Here is a 14,424-nt window from a genome sequence, read left to right as displayed (position 1 = left end):
CATGGTTCTCCCAGAGCGGCACGAAGTCGGGAAGCGTGTTGCTAATGCGCCTCCGGACAACGAAAAACTTTCGAATGGAATTGCTGAGAGCAAGTGATCAGATGTAATTATCAGCGCCACAGCGATTACAGCATTATCTTTGAGTGAAGTGCACTGAATGGAATTGGAGTGACATGTGGCGCAGGTTATGTCTGGAATCTTGACTTCTCGAGAGGGCAGACATTCCGTTCCCTGGGTGAGAGGTCAAAATTCCGGCGATGACGTGTTGCAAAGCAGGTTAAGGAAAAACACCCAATTACCCCGAACATGCTGCTAATTAAATATATATATAGTATATATAAAAATCTTAACCCAAGCGCGGTGCGTGACTAACGCTGCCTGATCCAATGCCCTCTTCTGGTCCGCCTGGGTTTATCCGGCAATTAGCGGACTTACATTGGTTTTCAACACCCATTAGAGGACGTCGTAATCTATATCGCAGATAGTCTTTGAGTCACGTTTCTATATATAAATTCTATAACGTTCTTGTGATTAATGATCTGCACCACTTGTTGGTTTTTGCCGGTGGTAGGCAAAATTTTCATCCGGTTGGAACCAGTTGCTTTTGATTATAACTTATAATAAGTGGTGTGCATGTTAATTGGTTTATTCACCAGCAATCGAAGCGGTTTGAAAATGTATGAAAATGTATTGAAATATTCAAGTCAAACCGGCGCGGTCAAACATTTAAAAATATAATGAAATGCAAGCGTGCATAATAAATTCGAGAATATTTAAATTGCAATTTGTTAATTAAATGCCGGCAGTTGCGTAACGATTGTTATAAATTTGTGCGCGAAATTCTTTCGATGTTATTGACACGCAATCCACTTGGCTCTGCCTTCGCCGATTAACCTGAGAATTTCAGATATTCTCGGGCGTAATGAGGAGTATTCTAATTGGTCGAATATAGGCGTGGCAATCTGTACTACAATCCGTACATGGGGCCGTCATTGTGGTTTAGTCACGCAGCGATTTTCACCTGCCGGCAAGTGGAGGCATTCTAAAATAGCCTCCGGCTCGAGATTTATGTGATGCTGTATTGCATAATTTACGAGCTCGGTGCTGAAAACTAAACAATTAATACATAATAATCATGTTGGAAGAGTGCAATGAAAAAAATACAACATTATTAATACAATATTGTGCGTCGTCGTTACGTTGCTGACCAAAAAGGTCATTCATTCAATTCGTATTTATGCAGTCTGGTAACTGGTAATTGTTGCTATGGAAGTTAAGCCACCTTATTCCATTCTATAAGTTGGGTATATAGTTCTCAGCTCAGTGGTGTCTAATTGGGTATATCAGCTGGTCGAAGGCGCTTTATGTATTTATTTGAAAAATCTACAATTGAAAATATATCTTTGCCTATTTTTAATTTCTTAGTCAACTAAAATATAAATTCGCAAAATATTGCTTTTATCGCCTAGCTAATTACAAATAATTTGGATATTGTAAATATCAATCACGAGTGATTGTATAATATGATTTTCTATTTTTCTTCTTTTTCCGAGCATTACGTTTTGGAGAATACAGCCAATCAAAATACAATTAAATAACATTTCACGATCGCCTCTTTAGGGCATTGTATAATCACCGTCACAAATGGTTCTTGGCTATATGTAATTATTACATTACACTTGTAATGGGTACGTTAAAATTGACTTTTATTGATTTCGTGTGCAGTTGGCGGCGGTGTAAATCAAGGAAAATGTGCAAATAACATGCAATCAGTTTGGCGAGTCGTCGCTTAGTCAGCCCAGTGTATGCAGTAAATAGTGTTCCCCCCACATAAAGCGCCTTTTACTTTCTAAATTTAAATTACAAGCCTTGCTGTGATTATTATCCACCAAGAAGCTCCTGGGTCGGTTAGTCAGTGCAATCCGATCGGGGACTTCCGTTTGTGAATCAACTGGGAGAAAGATATCCGCCCAATTAATGCGAACAAATCAAATTAAATCGAACTTAAAAATAGCGTTCCCTTGGACGCCGTTCATTGAACCTGTGCTTCTGGATTTTTTCTCTTTTTTTTCGGAGCCGGCGGCCTTAGTTGTCAATACGGCTTGTGGTTTGCCATTAAGACAATGCTTTATAGAGGGTGCGGTTTGAACTTGGCCTTTGTATGGTCGATTAGACAAATGGTTTGTGTATTTGCCTATGCTATATAGTCTATAGTTAGTTGCTAATGTAATGCAGATCTTGCCCCGTCATTCCTGATATTAGATAATCGCTGATCGGATCACAACATTGTTTGGCCACACTTTGTTGATTAATGGGTCAATAGAAGAGGATTATGTAGTTGTTGCTCCGGAGATCACGTAGTCACTGGAATTTACATTGCCGTTTACAAGATAATGCCAGCGGCGCACATTAACTCATATTTAAGCGTTTCCGACATAATCAAAAGACTTAAGCGACGAACGCGACTTCCTGCACAGGTGGAAACCAAAAACCAACGCCAAATTCAAAAACCAAACACCAACCAGCCCAGCATTCAAGTTCAATGGAATTTTCGTGCACGCGCCGTGCAAAGTAAAGCGAGAAATTTAAATTTAAATTTAGAATGCAATGGCAGCTGATTAAATATTGCATTACATAAAATGCAAAGCAAACGAATGAGCTCACCCCGCCGGCGACTCATGACACTTGAAGCTAATTAGTCGCCACTTTTCACCCTCGTTTAAGCATTAAAAGTATCTAAGTATCTTGGGTGCAAAAACATCATCGCAGCTGGTCTAATGAAATTGTTACCAGTTGTTTTTCCGCAGGCAGCTGCTCGATTGAATCCGTAATTTATGTTAATATACAGGAGCCCACTAACTAACACCTCCGATTGCGATACAAAAAGGTCTTAGAAAGTGCATAGCCTTCGATCAATTGGCTTAAATTTTCGTAGTGTTCGCCTTGACAACTTGGCGCAAGAATTTTGTGGCCGACTTCAAACGGTCGCTAAACAAAACTGGGCCTTAAGTGGAACATATTTGGCGAATTATGCTAAACAGAACTTTGGGCGAAAACCGGTTCAATGGTGTGAAACCCATCCGCAACAAAAGTTGTCAAATCATTCGATTAGCGATTGCTTACCATTGTGAAAACACTCGTAAATAGAACGTTTCCTAGGAAATAACCCGGCGAAGAATTATGCAAATCCCCCAGAAAACCCAGACCAAAAGATGATATCTCTTCCTTGCTAGATCGACCGCAGCATTTCCGATGTAGCATTTAGCACAAAAAAGTGCCAGAACCAAAACAGAATACTGATCTCGAGCAAAAAACCCCTTGTAACTGGGAAAAATAACCACCTTTCGAAAGTATCAACTGACACTCATGACCATGACTCAGATAGCCGTAGTATAAACAGCAGCAGCAGCAGCCACATTCGGTCTTGACGCAAGTGCGTTGGGGAAGACCAAGTCGAGTCAGCTAACTGGATTTTGTGGCACAGACAGAGCCATCAATTAGCATGTGACTCCTTTTCGGCTTAATTGCCGCACCTGGCATCTGAGGGAATCCACCTCTTTAAACAGAACTTTGTGTGATTTACATATGTGCAAGCGAATCAGGCGAATCAAAACCAGAGACAGGCACTTGTGAAATGAAAAGGCTGTGGAGGTGGGCTTCCGATTTCGGTTTTTGTTCGAGTCTCAACTGTCATCAACAGGTGTCTATTGATTTTTGAGCCGACCCACCCCCTTGGCTAAGCGGGTCAAGAGTGTTTGGCTGCTGGGAGAAGAAAAAACAACAATTTCAAGTGGCCAAAAGGGCTTGTCATTGGCACCATTTCATCGGCACCACCATACGTGGTTATATATATTAAATTAAATTCCTATATATCCATGAGTAAACGAGTGCAAAATCTTCCGTGCTCCTTTGGCTTTAATTTTAACTTTCTTTGTGTAGTATAGTTGACAAGGTGCAACAAACTGGTTTAGTTTGAACACAGCGCTTTGTTCAACTTTAGCCGAATTTTTTACGACAATGTGATAATAATGAAAATATACTCGTACATACCTGAGAAAAGCTACTTTTTACCGATTATTTTTGGGGGCTCGTTCCGATACACATGGTGATTAAGTTGGTGTTTATTTCTGCTCCACTGCGTGAACACGCCTTGGAAATGTTTTGGAACACATTCACGGTTAAGTAAGGCAAAGTCGTTAAAATCAACGGCGATAAGCTAAATATAAAGCTGTGATTGGCAGCAGGGAACACGAGCTGCAATCCTGGCCAGAATTCGTAACTTCCCTTGACCATTCGAGAGGCCTTCTCTCGCACTCGTCCGGAAAACATTCATCACCAATTTGCAGTACTGCTAAATGACTTATTTAATTTAATGAGTATTTTAGCATTCCAGACTCATCGAGATAATTTTGTAAAGCGCACTCAATCTGCCATAATAATTTGTAAAAGTTCCCATTCACCTGTATAGTTTTTATTCCCGCGAATTCTACAATCAGTATCAATTATCAGAGCAATTTGTTTACTGGCACACTCATCAGCATATCCTTTCAAAAACAAAATCCCCCCAACTTAAGTTGCGTTATGCTGCATTGACTCTCTGGGATTTTTTTGAGCATGTTTTTGGTTTGCCGCACGTGACGCAAAATAAACTGAAAAACAAACCAAAAAACTGGCATAAAACAAACAAAAACAAACAAAATACGAAATGCGAACGAGGCGCGCGGCTATTTTGCATATTCAACAATTTTACTGCTAAATGCGGGCAATAAAAACACAGCATCAGTTAGCCGGCGTCATCTTTGGCCCAAAGTGTGATTCAGCCCCAAACGAGTTGATCTTAGAAAGCGGAGGAGCGGAGATTCCCCCGCCGCGATCTTCGGTTTCCACAGCACGTGATTGATATATTATCGCCAAGTGGTGGATGTGGACTCCCCCTTTCGACAGCTCATCGCCGTGGAATAATACTAGCCGACTTCGATTTGGGAAAGCAAAACCTCAATATTATACAATAATTAGCTACAAAAATGATTGCCATTCGTAATTAATGCACATAATTGCCGCGCCAGATTGCTGCCGTAGAATGTAGCTCGCTAGAATGGAGTAAAAAATACAACAACAAAAAAAAATAAATAAAAACAGAATTGAGAATTTTCGAAATGGACTCTTAATTGTATTTATTAATTGCGCTTAATTGAATTATGAATAATATTTATTTGCCCCCCTAGGAAGTGCTGGGTACAGTCCTACCACAGATTCGTATTCTCGGAAGTCCCCAGCAAGGGCATCCGACGAGGGCTGGGAAATTGCCAGTTCCAAGTGGATCGACCAAGGCTGCAAGATCGTGCGATCCGATCCGATTCGATACGATATGATCCGATCCGGAGAAGGGGAAGTGTAGTGATCCAGAGCGGAAGGTTGGGAAAAACTAAGCTATTCTAAGCTTCTGGTTTCTACTTGGATTTTTACAAATACATTTATTTAGTTTTTATTCCCATCTTTCTCTTAATATTTAATATAATGTCATATAAATATAAAACTATGTGGTATATATCTGTCATTAACTTTTTAAAAGTAAATTTGTAAAGTATTTTGTTATTTATGTAAAATATGGCTTAAGTATTGTTAAAAAAATAGTATAAATAATTTAAGCATATTGATTTATGTTTGTTGTTTTTAAGTTTTTGTTCAAGTTTCAGTAAACAAACTTTTGGTTAAAATAAATCCCCCTGTTTACGAAATTTTAACTACTTTATGTATTTTTCAAAGAATCACTATAAAACTATCTAATTAAAATAACTATAATGGGAATGTTTTTTTGCTTTCTATTCTTGTTCTCAACTTCAAACAAATGACCAACAGGAACTGCTTTCCCCGGATTTTTGAAATTTTTTTAGCATTTCATGCTGACATTAATGATTGATGGCATGGATACAAAAAGAAACTGTACTTCGATATTCCCATTTTGGGCAAAAAAGTGGACTACGTGACCGAGGCAAACATAAACACATTATTTTTCTTTTTTTTTAATAGAACAATGAATTTGTGTGGCACAGTAAAAACCCAATAAAGTCCGAAAAGGTCGTTTCCAGCAATTGCCGCCTGTGAAATTTTTAATTATAGAATCTAATTTGTTTGAACGCTCTTTTATCTTGATGATTGATCATTAGGTCTAAGAAAAAAATCAAATATACATAAAACAAACGCAAAGAAAAAAGTAAATCCGTCTTATGTAACAAAACTAGAAAATTGCAAAAGCCAAAATCATCGACCTTCAATCGCGAGCCAAACTCAGTTCTCAAAGGAGCCATTTCGAAAATGTTTTGTGGCAAACAATTAAACATTGTTTAATGGCAGGGAGATAGAAACGCCCGTGTAGAGTGTTTTTAACTGATTATGGCTTGATCATGAGACTTCAATAAAACAAGCAATCCGGTTGACCCATAAAGGGGTCGGGCATGGAGGTAAGCTTTAGATGGGGAGATCGCTTAGGAGCTAGTCAACCGTTAAAAGGTTCACGGCCAAGGACAAGGAAATCCCAGTGAACGGCTACCGCCTCCATGAATCACGACTTGAAGCTCAGACTCCGTGTGTCTGAAACAATTTTGTGACTTCTGGAACCTTGGGCATGTATATTCGTTTTGCATATTGTTCGCCGTCTCATATCTAATACCTTTAGAATACGCTTGTATGCGGCGTGCACAATTATATTTAAATATTTTAATACAACAAGTAGGAGAATTAAACAGCGAAAATAGAGGCTGTGCCTTAATCATGCAGCCCGGCTCACAGAACAATAGTAGAAATCTTAAGTCGGAAGAAAAGTTTTGACCCAGCCGTGAAGGCATTTAAACATGTGAGAGGTTGAGATATATATATATATGCTGGCTTTAATCTGTAGGCACTTAAACCATAACAACATTTAGCTGAAATTATTATTTGATTGGCTTCCCAAAATATTGCACGAAAATCGGAAGTACCATAAATGTTTACCCGAATGTGAATGGTATTCAGGCTAATGTGGGAACTTTATTTTGCAAGTGACTAATGGGTAATATAGTACGCAGTTTATTGCGATTTGGATTGCAATTATATAGTATATTACTATTATATTTTTTAAATAATTTACATTATTCCCAGTAAGTGCTTATATTTACTTATAATTTCCCTCAATATTTTAAGTAAAAAGCTTTTCGATGTTGTCAAATGCATTACCTAGCTCCCACGAACTTATTAATTCAGCAATCCCACTCTATCGATCCAATTTGTATAATGGATCTATCAGATCGATAATTATGTTTTTGCTACTCCAGATGCTTTAATAACTTAATGCGGATCGAAGCAAATAGACGTATATGTGATGTGTTAGCTCATTATCGGGCTCGTTAGCTCAATCAAACGATTCGATCTACTAATTTGAACGGTCCGCATCGGCATTAGTTAGTTAGTTAGTTGCTAGATGCAGGCTGCAAGGATGACCGGATTGTTGGCAAGTACAAGTGCACATATGTAGATCAATGGCAAATTGCGCCGATCTCGAGATCGCCGCTAACTGAATTTGGTTAAAAGCTAACACGATCGAAAATATCGCTGCCACTGCCACTGCCACTGAAAATGTCATTCGAATTGGCGGCCCGCGTCCAATTTGAGAAGCGGCGGCAGCCTTGCCAGCGTTATCAGCTTACAGGACAGGAATATATATATATATAGATTGCTATATGGTCTCGTAATCCGTCAGCTGCCATATGCAAATCCCAGTCGCCAGATGTTTTGACGGGGCTTTCAATTATGCCATAGATATTGTAATGTGCCTGTACTTATCGCCCGGGCTTAGTTTAATGTGCTACATTTACGCATGCAAATTAGTTGTTAAATGTGCTTTTAAAATTTAATCGATATGGCTGGGTGCCACCTACTTACATCTCGGGCACGCACGCAGCCATGTGATCCGTACTTCCTGTTTACCATTACTTTGTTTTCCAGCTGACTTTCACTTGGTCCCTATACGATCCGCTTCTGCATCCGCTCTAGTTCTGTCGCGTTTCGATTGAGTCATTCAGGATCTAATGGGAATTGCTGGGTTCTAAAACTGTCAGAGATCTTTGATCTGATGTTGTTACACCTAGAAAAATAGAACGTATCATAAATATATTCTTAATAACTTAAAAATATTAAACTAAAATTGTTCAATATAAACTTGATATTTTTTTAAATCATTCTTGTCGTTAAAAACATTTCGCTCAACTAACTTACAGAGTAAGCATATCATATTTTCATTATTTTGCTCCGTGCACACACGGCGTATGCTTAATATTTGGCATGGACTAGCTTCGCTTTGTTTGGATTTGTTTTGGTTTTTTCTGTATGACCTGTTGAGGCTTTTCAAATGACTCCCGTTCGACCGACAGAATGCTTTTGGGGTATTCTACCACCATTCCGATTGACGCGCACGCGCTAATGGTTAACCCCGCTTTTTAGCCAAGCTACAAGAGCAACAAAAACATGGCCAATGCGACGTTCTAGCCTGTTGCCGCACTTGAACTTGGTCGACCAAGTTGAGTCGAGTCAGGCCCCGCGATTCTCGACCCACTCAGCTGGCTGGCTAGCTGGTTAGCTGGCTGGTGAGAGGAAACCCCACGGCATCGGCATCTTGGCTTTAACCCAGCTCCAGCTGGGCAACTACGTCACAGTCGCGTCATGCGAAAACCAGTCATCGTCGTTTGGTGAAGCAAACAATCGTCGGCAATCGGCCGAAACGTTCGTTAACTTGGCCGTCGGAATCGGAATCTGGGGGTATTTAAGCGGCGGCAACTCGACATGAAGCATGCATTGATTCGCTATCATTCGCCCTAAAGACTTGTGCCCAGCCTCAAGTAGTTTGCTGACTCTGTTTGTTGTAATACAATTTAGCTGACAAGGATAATACACATCACCACATCAGTTTCGAGTTCGCGAAAGGATCCAGCTAAAGTTCAACCGATCAACCATCTATATATCCCGCCGTGAATTCGAGAGTCGAGAGTTCTTGTCCAGCTCAATTCTAGACGCAAACAGTTCAGTACCAGGAGCGATTTTCTTGAATAACAAAACCACCCAGCCAGATCGCCAATAAGCAGTGAAAGTGTCAACACATTTCGAGTGCTTATTGCAAATCAAACAAGAAAAGCGTAACCAAGCATATAAGCAAATAGTATTCTAAGTGTTTTTGCCAACACTTTGCGTAAATTTTTGTTGTTCACCCCAAACGAAAGCAACCCAAACACACAAAACAAAATGATGGCCGTTGCAGCAGCCCAAAAGAACCGCGAGATGTTCGCCATCAAGAAATCCTACAGTATTGAGGTGAGTCGAAAATCCAGCAAAACATACAATTTCCAAATCGAATTTAAAAAAAAAACAAGCAAATCAGTGACTAGATATGGTCTACGTGACTATCTAAAGGTTTTGTGTTTTCAAAAAAACCAGTTAACCGGCCAGTAGTCGAGCCCATTTTTGTGATCCCGCATTTCTTTTTCGCCAATTCAATTTGACCAAACTCAATCCTCGGTTGGCCATTAAGTCACACCTCTAAGAACAGGCGGCCCAAATCGAAAGGCCCAAATCGCCAACGGACACAACGGGTTGTGTGTTAAGTTATTATTTAACAAATAAGTGAAAGTGGCTGCCTTTTGGGCCCCATGCACTTAGCCTGGCCGAAACAGTCGCGCCTCATTGTTGTTGACTCGTCTCTGTTTATGTTTATGCTGCGTCCGAGCAAAACAAAAAATATGAAATCAATATAAATGATTCAATGAGTTGGGAATCTTTCATCAGCCAAAGCGGTGGCCCAAAAAAACCGAAGAAAACAAACAAAAAAACGAGCTGACAGTGAAAACTGCAAGTGATGGAAACCTTTTTCCCCCCATCAAGAAAAAGAAAGAAAAAAAAACCTTTAACGATCGCCAGTTGCATTTTTTCCCCGCCAGAATCGCATGGGGATTTTCGATTTCTCAGTCACATATCATTTATCTTCGCACCTGCCCGCTTCGCAGCGGTGACATCGCATTAAATTACCATTCGTGGCTTTGAATCACAATCAATACAGTTCCATGAATAGCCAGCTCTATTCAAAAGAAAAGATCTGAAGACGGCGCTTTCACACACCTTTTTATATAATATTTTTTGAAAATTGCGCAATACTCGGCTCAAAGTCACCACCCAAGCGTGGAGCCGAAGAAAGCCACCCTGGCTTGAAGGTCAAGGCAATCGTCTAATTTCCGCTCCGCATCCTGCCAGTGTCACTAACACGAACTTCAATCTCGTCGCTTTCGTTTCCAGAATGGCTATCCATCCCGCCGTCGCAGCCTGGTGGATGATGCCCGTTTCGAGACCCTGGTGGTCAAGCAGACCAAACAAACCGTCCTCGAGGAGGCCCGCAGCAAGGCAAATGGTAAGTGGATAGAGTCCAATAAGTGGGTCACTAAAATAGCTCCAAAGGGGGTTTCAATTTGGGATGAAAACGGAAGATAGGGCTTTACCTGTTGATTAAAAACTTAAAAATTCGCTTTAAATTAGATTTTCGTTTATTATTTATTTTCACCCTTTATTTATTATTTGCCTTCGTTCTTATTTTTATGATTTTAAAGACGATTCTCTGGAGGATTGCATTGTGCAGGCTCAGGAGCACATTCCCTCCGAGCAAGATGTGGAGCTCCAGGACGAGCATGCCAATCTGGAGAACCTGCCCTTGGAGGAATATGTTCCAGGTTAATATCCATTTCCATTTCGATTCCCATGCCACTTTTCCCTCTTCCTGAGCCTATTATCTTTGATTTGATTTTGATTATGATTTTCATGGGCTTTATTTTTATTTTTATTTCATTCGCATTTAGTTGAGGAGGATGTTGAGTTTGAGAGCGTTGAACAGGAGCAGTCGCAGTCGCAGTCGCAGGAGCCAGAAGGCAACCAACAGCCGACCAAGAACGGTGAGCAGGGGGTCCTAGAATCCAGCAGCCAACCATAAGTAGTACTTAACTTCTGAGGGGCTTTTGAAAAGCGTGCGACATTGATTTAAGTGCTTAATATGATAAAGTGCCAGGGCAGAGGAAAAGCACTCAGCCACACGGACAATTGTGTGTGGGCGCGCTCGCTCGCTCGCTCTCTCTCTATCTCTCTCTGTGGAAATGTCGCATTTCCCTTTTTCATTTGTTACGCTCGACTTAATACAAGTACGAAATGCGTTTGCCTGGCAACCGTCTCACTGCCACTGCCACGTAGCTCGCTTATCGTTTACGTGACCCTAAGCCTGGGAAGATTGCATCCTTAACCATCATATAATCCCCGCTTCTTTTGGCCCTTTTGCAGATTACGGTCTCACCGAGGACGAGATATTGCTGGCCAATGCCGCCTCCGAATCCTCGGAAGCCGAGGCTGCCATGCAGAGTGCCGCTTTGGTGGTCCGCCTCAAGGAGGGCATCTCCTCTTTGGGTCGCATCCTCAAGGCCATCGAGACCTTCCACGGCACCGTCCAGCATGTGGAGTCCCGCCAGTCGCGCATGGAGGGCGTGGACCACGATGTCCTCATCAAGTTGGACATGACCCGTGGCAATCTGCTGCAGCTGATCCGTTCCCTCAGGCAGTCGGGCTCCTTCAGCAGCATGAATCTGATGGCCGACAACAACCTGAATGTCAAGGCTCCGTGGTTCCCCAAGCACGCCTCCGAGTTGGACAACTGCAACCATCTGATGACCAAGTACGAGCCCGATTTGGACATGAACCACCCCGGATTCGCCGACAAAGTTTACCGCCAGCGTCGCAAGGAGATCGCCGAGATCGCCTTCGCCTACAAGTACGGAGACCCGATCCCATTCATCGACTACTCCGATGTGGAGGTCAAGACCTGGCGCTCGGTCTTCAAAACCGTTCAGGATCTGGCTCCCAAGCACGCCTGTGCCGAGTACCGGGCCGCCTTCCAGAAGCTCCAGGATGAGCAGATCTTCGTGGAGACCCGTCTGCCCCAGTTGCAGGAGATGTCAGACTTTCTGCGCAAGAACACCGGATTCTCTCTGCGTCCTGCCGCCGGTCTTTTGACTGCCCGGGACTTCCTCGCCTCCTTGGCCTTCCGCATCTTCCAGAGCACCCAGTATGTGCGCCACGTCAACTCACCATACCACACCCCCGAGCCGTAAGTATCTATCATCCTATTTTACCAGGGGGTTAAAATCACTTCAAAAAGGGGAGAAAAAGGCTCTTTGTCCTAGCCTAATTGCATTTGCCTGCCTGCCTGCCGCCTGCCTCTGTGTGTGTGTGGGTGGCTGGGTTTCCTTTTCCGCTTTTCCCAAGCAACTTTTGTCGCCTGGAACACAGGCAAATTGGCTACAGGAACTGCGGCAGGCTGCCCAGCTCATTTAACCAGGCTAATTGCCTTATGCCAGCACATTTTCCACACTTTTAACAAGCATTATTCTCTGCCATTACAGCGACTCCATTCACGAGCTGCTGGGTCACATGCCCCTGCTGGCCGATCCCAGCTTCGCCCAGTTCTCGCAGGAGATTGGACTGGCCTCGCTGGGTGCCTCCGACGAAGAAATCGAGAAGCTGTCCACGGTGAGTTGATTTTCTAATTGAGTTGCAACGTAACGACCTTAGACTCAAGTGCAGCTATGACGCAGCTGGTTTTTTTCGCAACCAAGATCATTGTTTAGTCACTGTCAAAGTCGAACGGGAAAAGTGAACTTCAATGCCTGAGTATTTTTTCTTTTTGTTCATATAGTTTAAAGATAAAATTTAATGCATTTCAAACCACTTAATACTGTTTTAAAATTTTAAATAATTTTTTAAGCTGAGAAAACCTTGATCTTAAAGGTCTTTCAACTTCCTGCCTTATTTGCACTTGCTTTTATTTTCCTTATTATTTACTCATTGGTTCCTTGTCATTCCATTTCTCCAGGTATACTGGTTCACTGTTGAGTTCGGTCTCTGCAAGGAACATGGTCAGATCAAGGCCTACGGTGCTGGACTCCTGAGCTCCTACGGTGAGCTGCTCCATGCCATCAGCGACAAGTGCGAGCACCGCGCCTTCGAGCCCGCCTCCACCGCCGTGCAGCCGTACCAGGATCAGGAGTACCAGCCCATCTACTATGTGGCCGAGAGCTTCGAGGATGCCAAGGACAAGTTCCGTCGCTGGGTGAGCACCATGTCGCGTCCGTTCGAGGTGCGTTTCAACCCGCACACCGAGCGCGTCGAGGTGCTGGACTCCGTGGACAAGCTGGAGACCCTGGTGCACCAGATGAACACGGAGATTTTGCATCTGACCAACGCCATCTCCAAGTTGCGACGCCCGTTCTAAGTGGATGGGGGGAGATATATGTATGATATATAGAAGCACCCAAAACACCGCCCAAAAACACACCAGCCACCCCCACCACCCCAAACATACACATACAGGTGCAACGGTCTCATTTATACAAATTAATTTTAAATTGACATACCGCACAATCCCTCGTACACGTAATCCTTAAACCAAAATTAAGGCATCGCGCATTATTTTTATTTTTTGTTTATTGTTTTTTGTTTAATTTTTATTTAATTGTCATCGAAAGTTGTAATTGTCAAATCGCGCACATGGTAAAAACACAAAAATCAAGCATATTTATTTGTTGATCACCCGATACACCACCCAACCTGCATATTTATCACCGCAACTATTATTGGACCAAAAAATCTTTAGACGTTTAAGTGATGTGAAAACAAAGCCAAGCCAAGCCAAGCAAAGCAAAGCGAATTAAGTGAAGTGAAAAGCTGGGAAAGCAAAGTTCAGATACATCCGCACTTAGTAGGCAAAGTACCACACAAAACCGATTGTATACTCAGACAAAAATTGTTTTTGTATTATTATTATCTTCATTTTGCCTCTCACAATATTTACCTAGACTATATAGACACGCGATATAGTATTCCCGGTATAGGAAGCTTCATTTAAAGAGAGTATTTCTAAACAAAAATGATATAGATACAACAATCGAGCAAGGAACAAATGGAAAACAAACAAAAAAACGGAAAAGATCAAAATGAAATGGAAAACAAAATAGAATTTTCTTACATTGTACAATAACTGTAAACGACAATATTACTATTGTGTACTATTATTATTATTATCTATTATTATGCTTATGACTATTACGTATTGTATTGTAGGTATGTAGAGTTTAAACATTATTATTTTATTTAAGTTTTGTGTATTAATAAAATTAAAAATGCAATTGAAAAATAATTACTCTTTGGTTTCTTCATTTGATTATCTTTTTTGGCAATTCGAAACTCTAAAGTCTGAATCTGTTTAGGGAACATTTTATGACATAGATAAAAGTGGAATATTTATTTAAAATTAATGCATAGAAACGAAGAATATGATGAATATATTTATGGGTGAGAAGAAGTGAATCACAT

General features: G+C 41.5%; 1 protein-coding gene across 1 annotated transcript; it reads left to right on the top strand.

Annotated features, from left to right (window-relative positions):
- The first annotated feature begins 8,815 nt into the window (after positions 1 to 8,815).
- Positions 8,816 to 14,184, top strand: LOC117141000 (tyrosine 3-monooxygenase). The gene is made up of 7 exons (XM_033304251.1): positions 8,816 to 9,339; positions 10,315 to 10,426; positions 10,623 to 10,742; positions 10,869 to 10,961; positions 11,341 to 12,160; positions 12,456 to 12,582; positions 12,926 to 14,184. The coding sequence occupies exons 1-7, from the start codon at positions 9,271 to 9,273 to the stop codon at positions 13,322 to 13,324; spliced, it is 1,740 nt and encodes a 579-aa protein (XP_033160142.1). The 5' UTR covers positions 8,816 to 9,270; the 3' UTR covers positions 13,325 to 14,184.
- The last annotated feature ends 240 nt before the right edge of the window (positions 14,185 to 14,424 follow it).

Source organism: Drosophila mauritiana, chromosome 3L (assembly GCF_004382145.1).
Source record: "Drosophila mauritiana strain mau12 chromosome 3L, ASM438214v1, whole genome shotgun sequence".
NCBI classification, from domain to species: Eukaryota; Metazoa; Arthropoda; class Insecta; order Diptera; family Drosophilidae; genus Drosophila; species Drosophila mauritiana.
This window is presented reverse-complemented; position numbering and strand designations above follow the sequence as displayed.

Coding starts and splice junctions, on each gene's coding strand:
- LOC117141000 (XM_033304251.1), top strand. CDS start 9,271: ATGATGGCCGTTGCAGCAGCCCAAAAGAACCGCGAGATGTTCGCCATC. Junction 9,340..10,314: donor AGAAATCCTACAGTATTGAG/GTGAGTCGAAAA, acceptor TTTCGTTTCCAG/AATGGCTATCCATCCCGCCG. Junction 10,427..10,622: donor GGCCCGCAGCAAGGCAAATG/GTAAGTGGATAG, acceptor ATGATTTTAAAG/ACGATTCTCTGGAGGATTGC.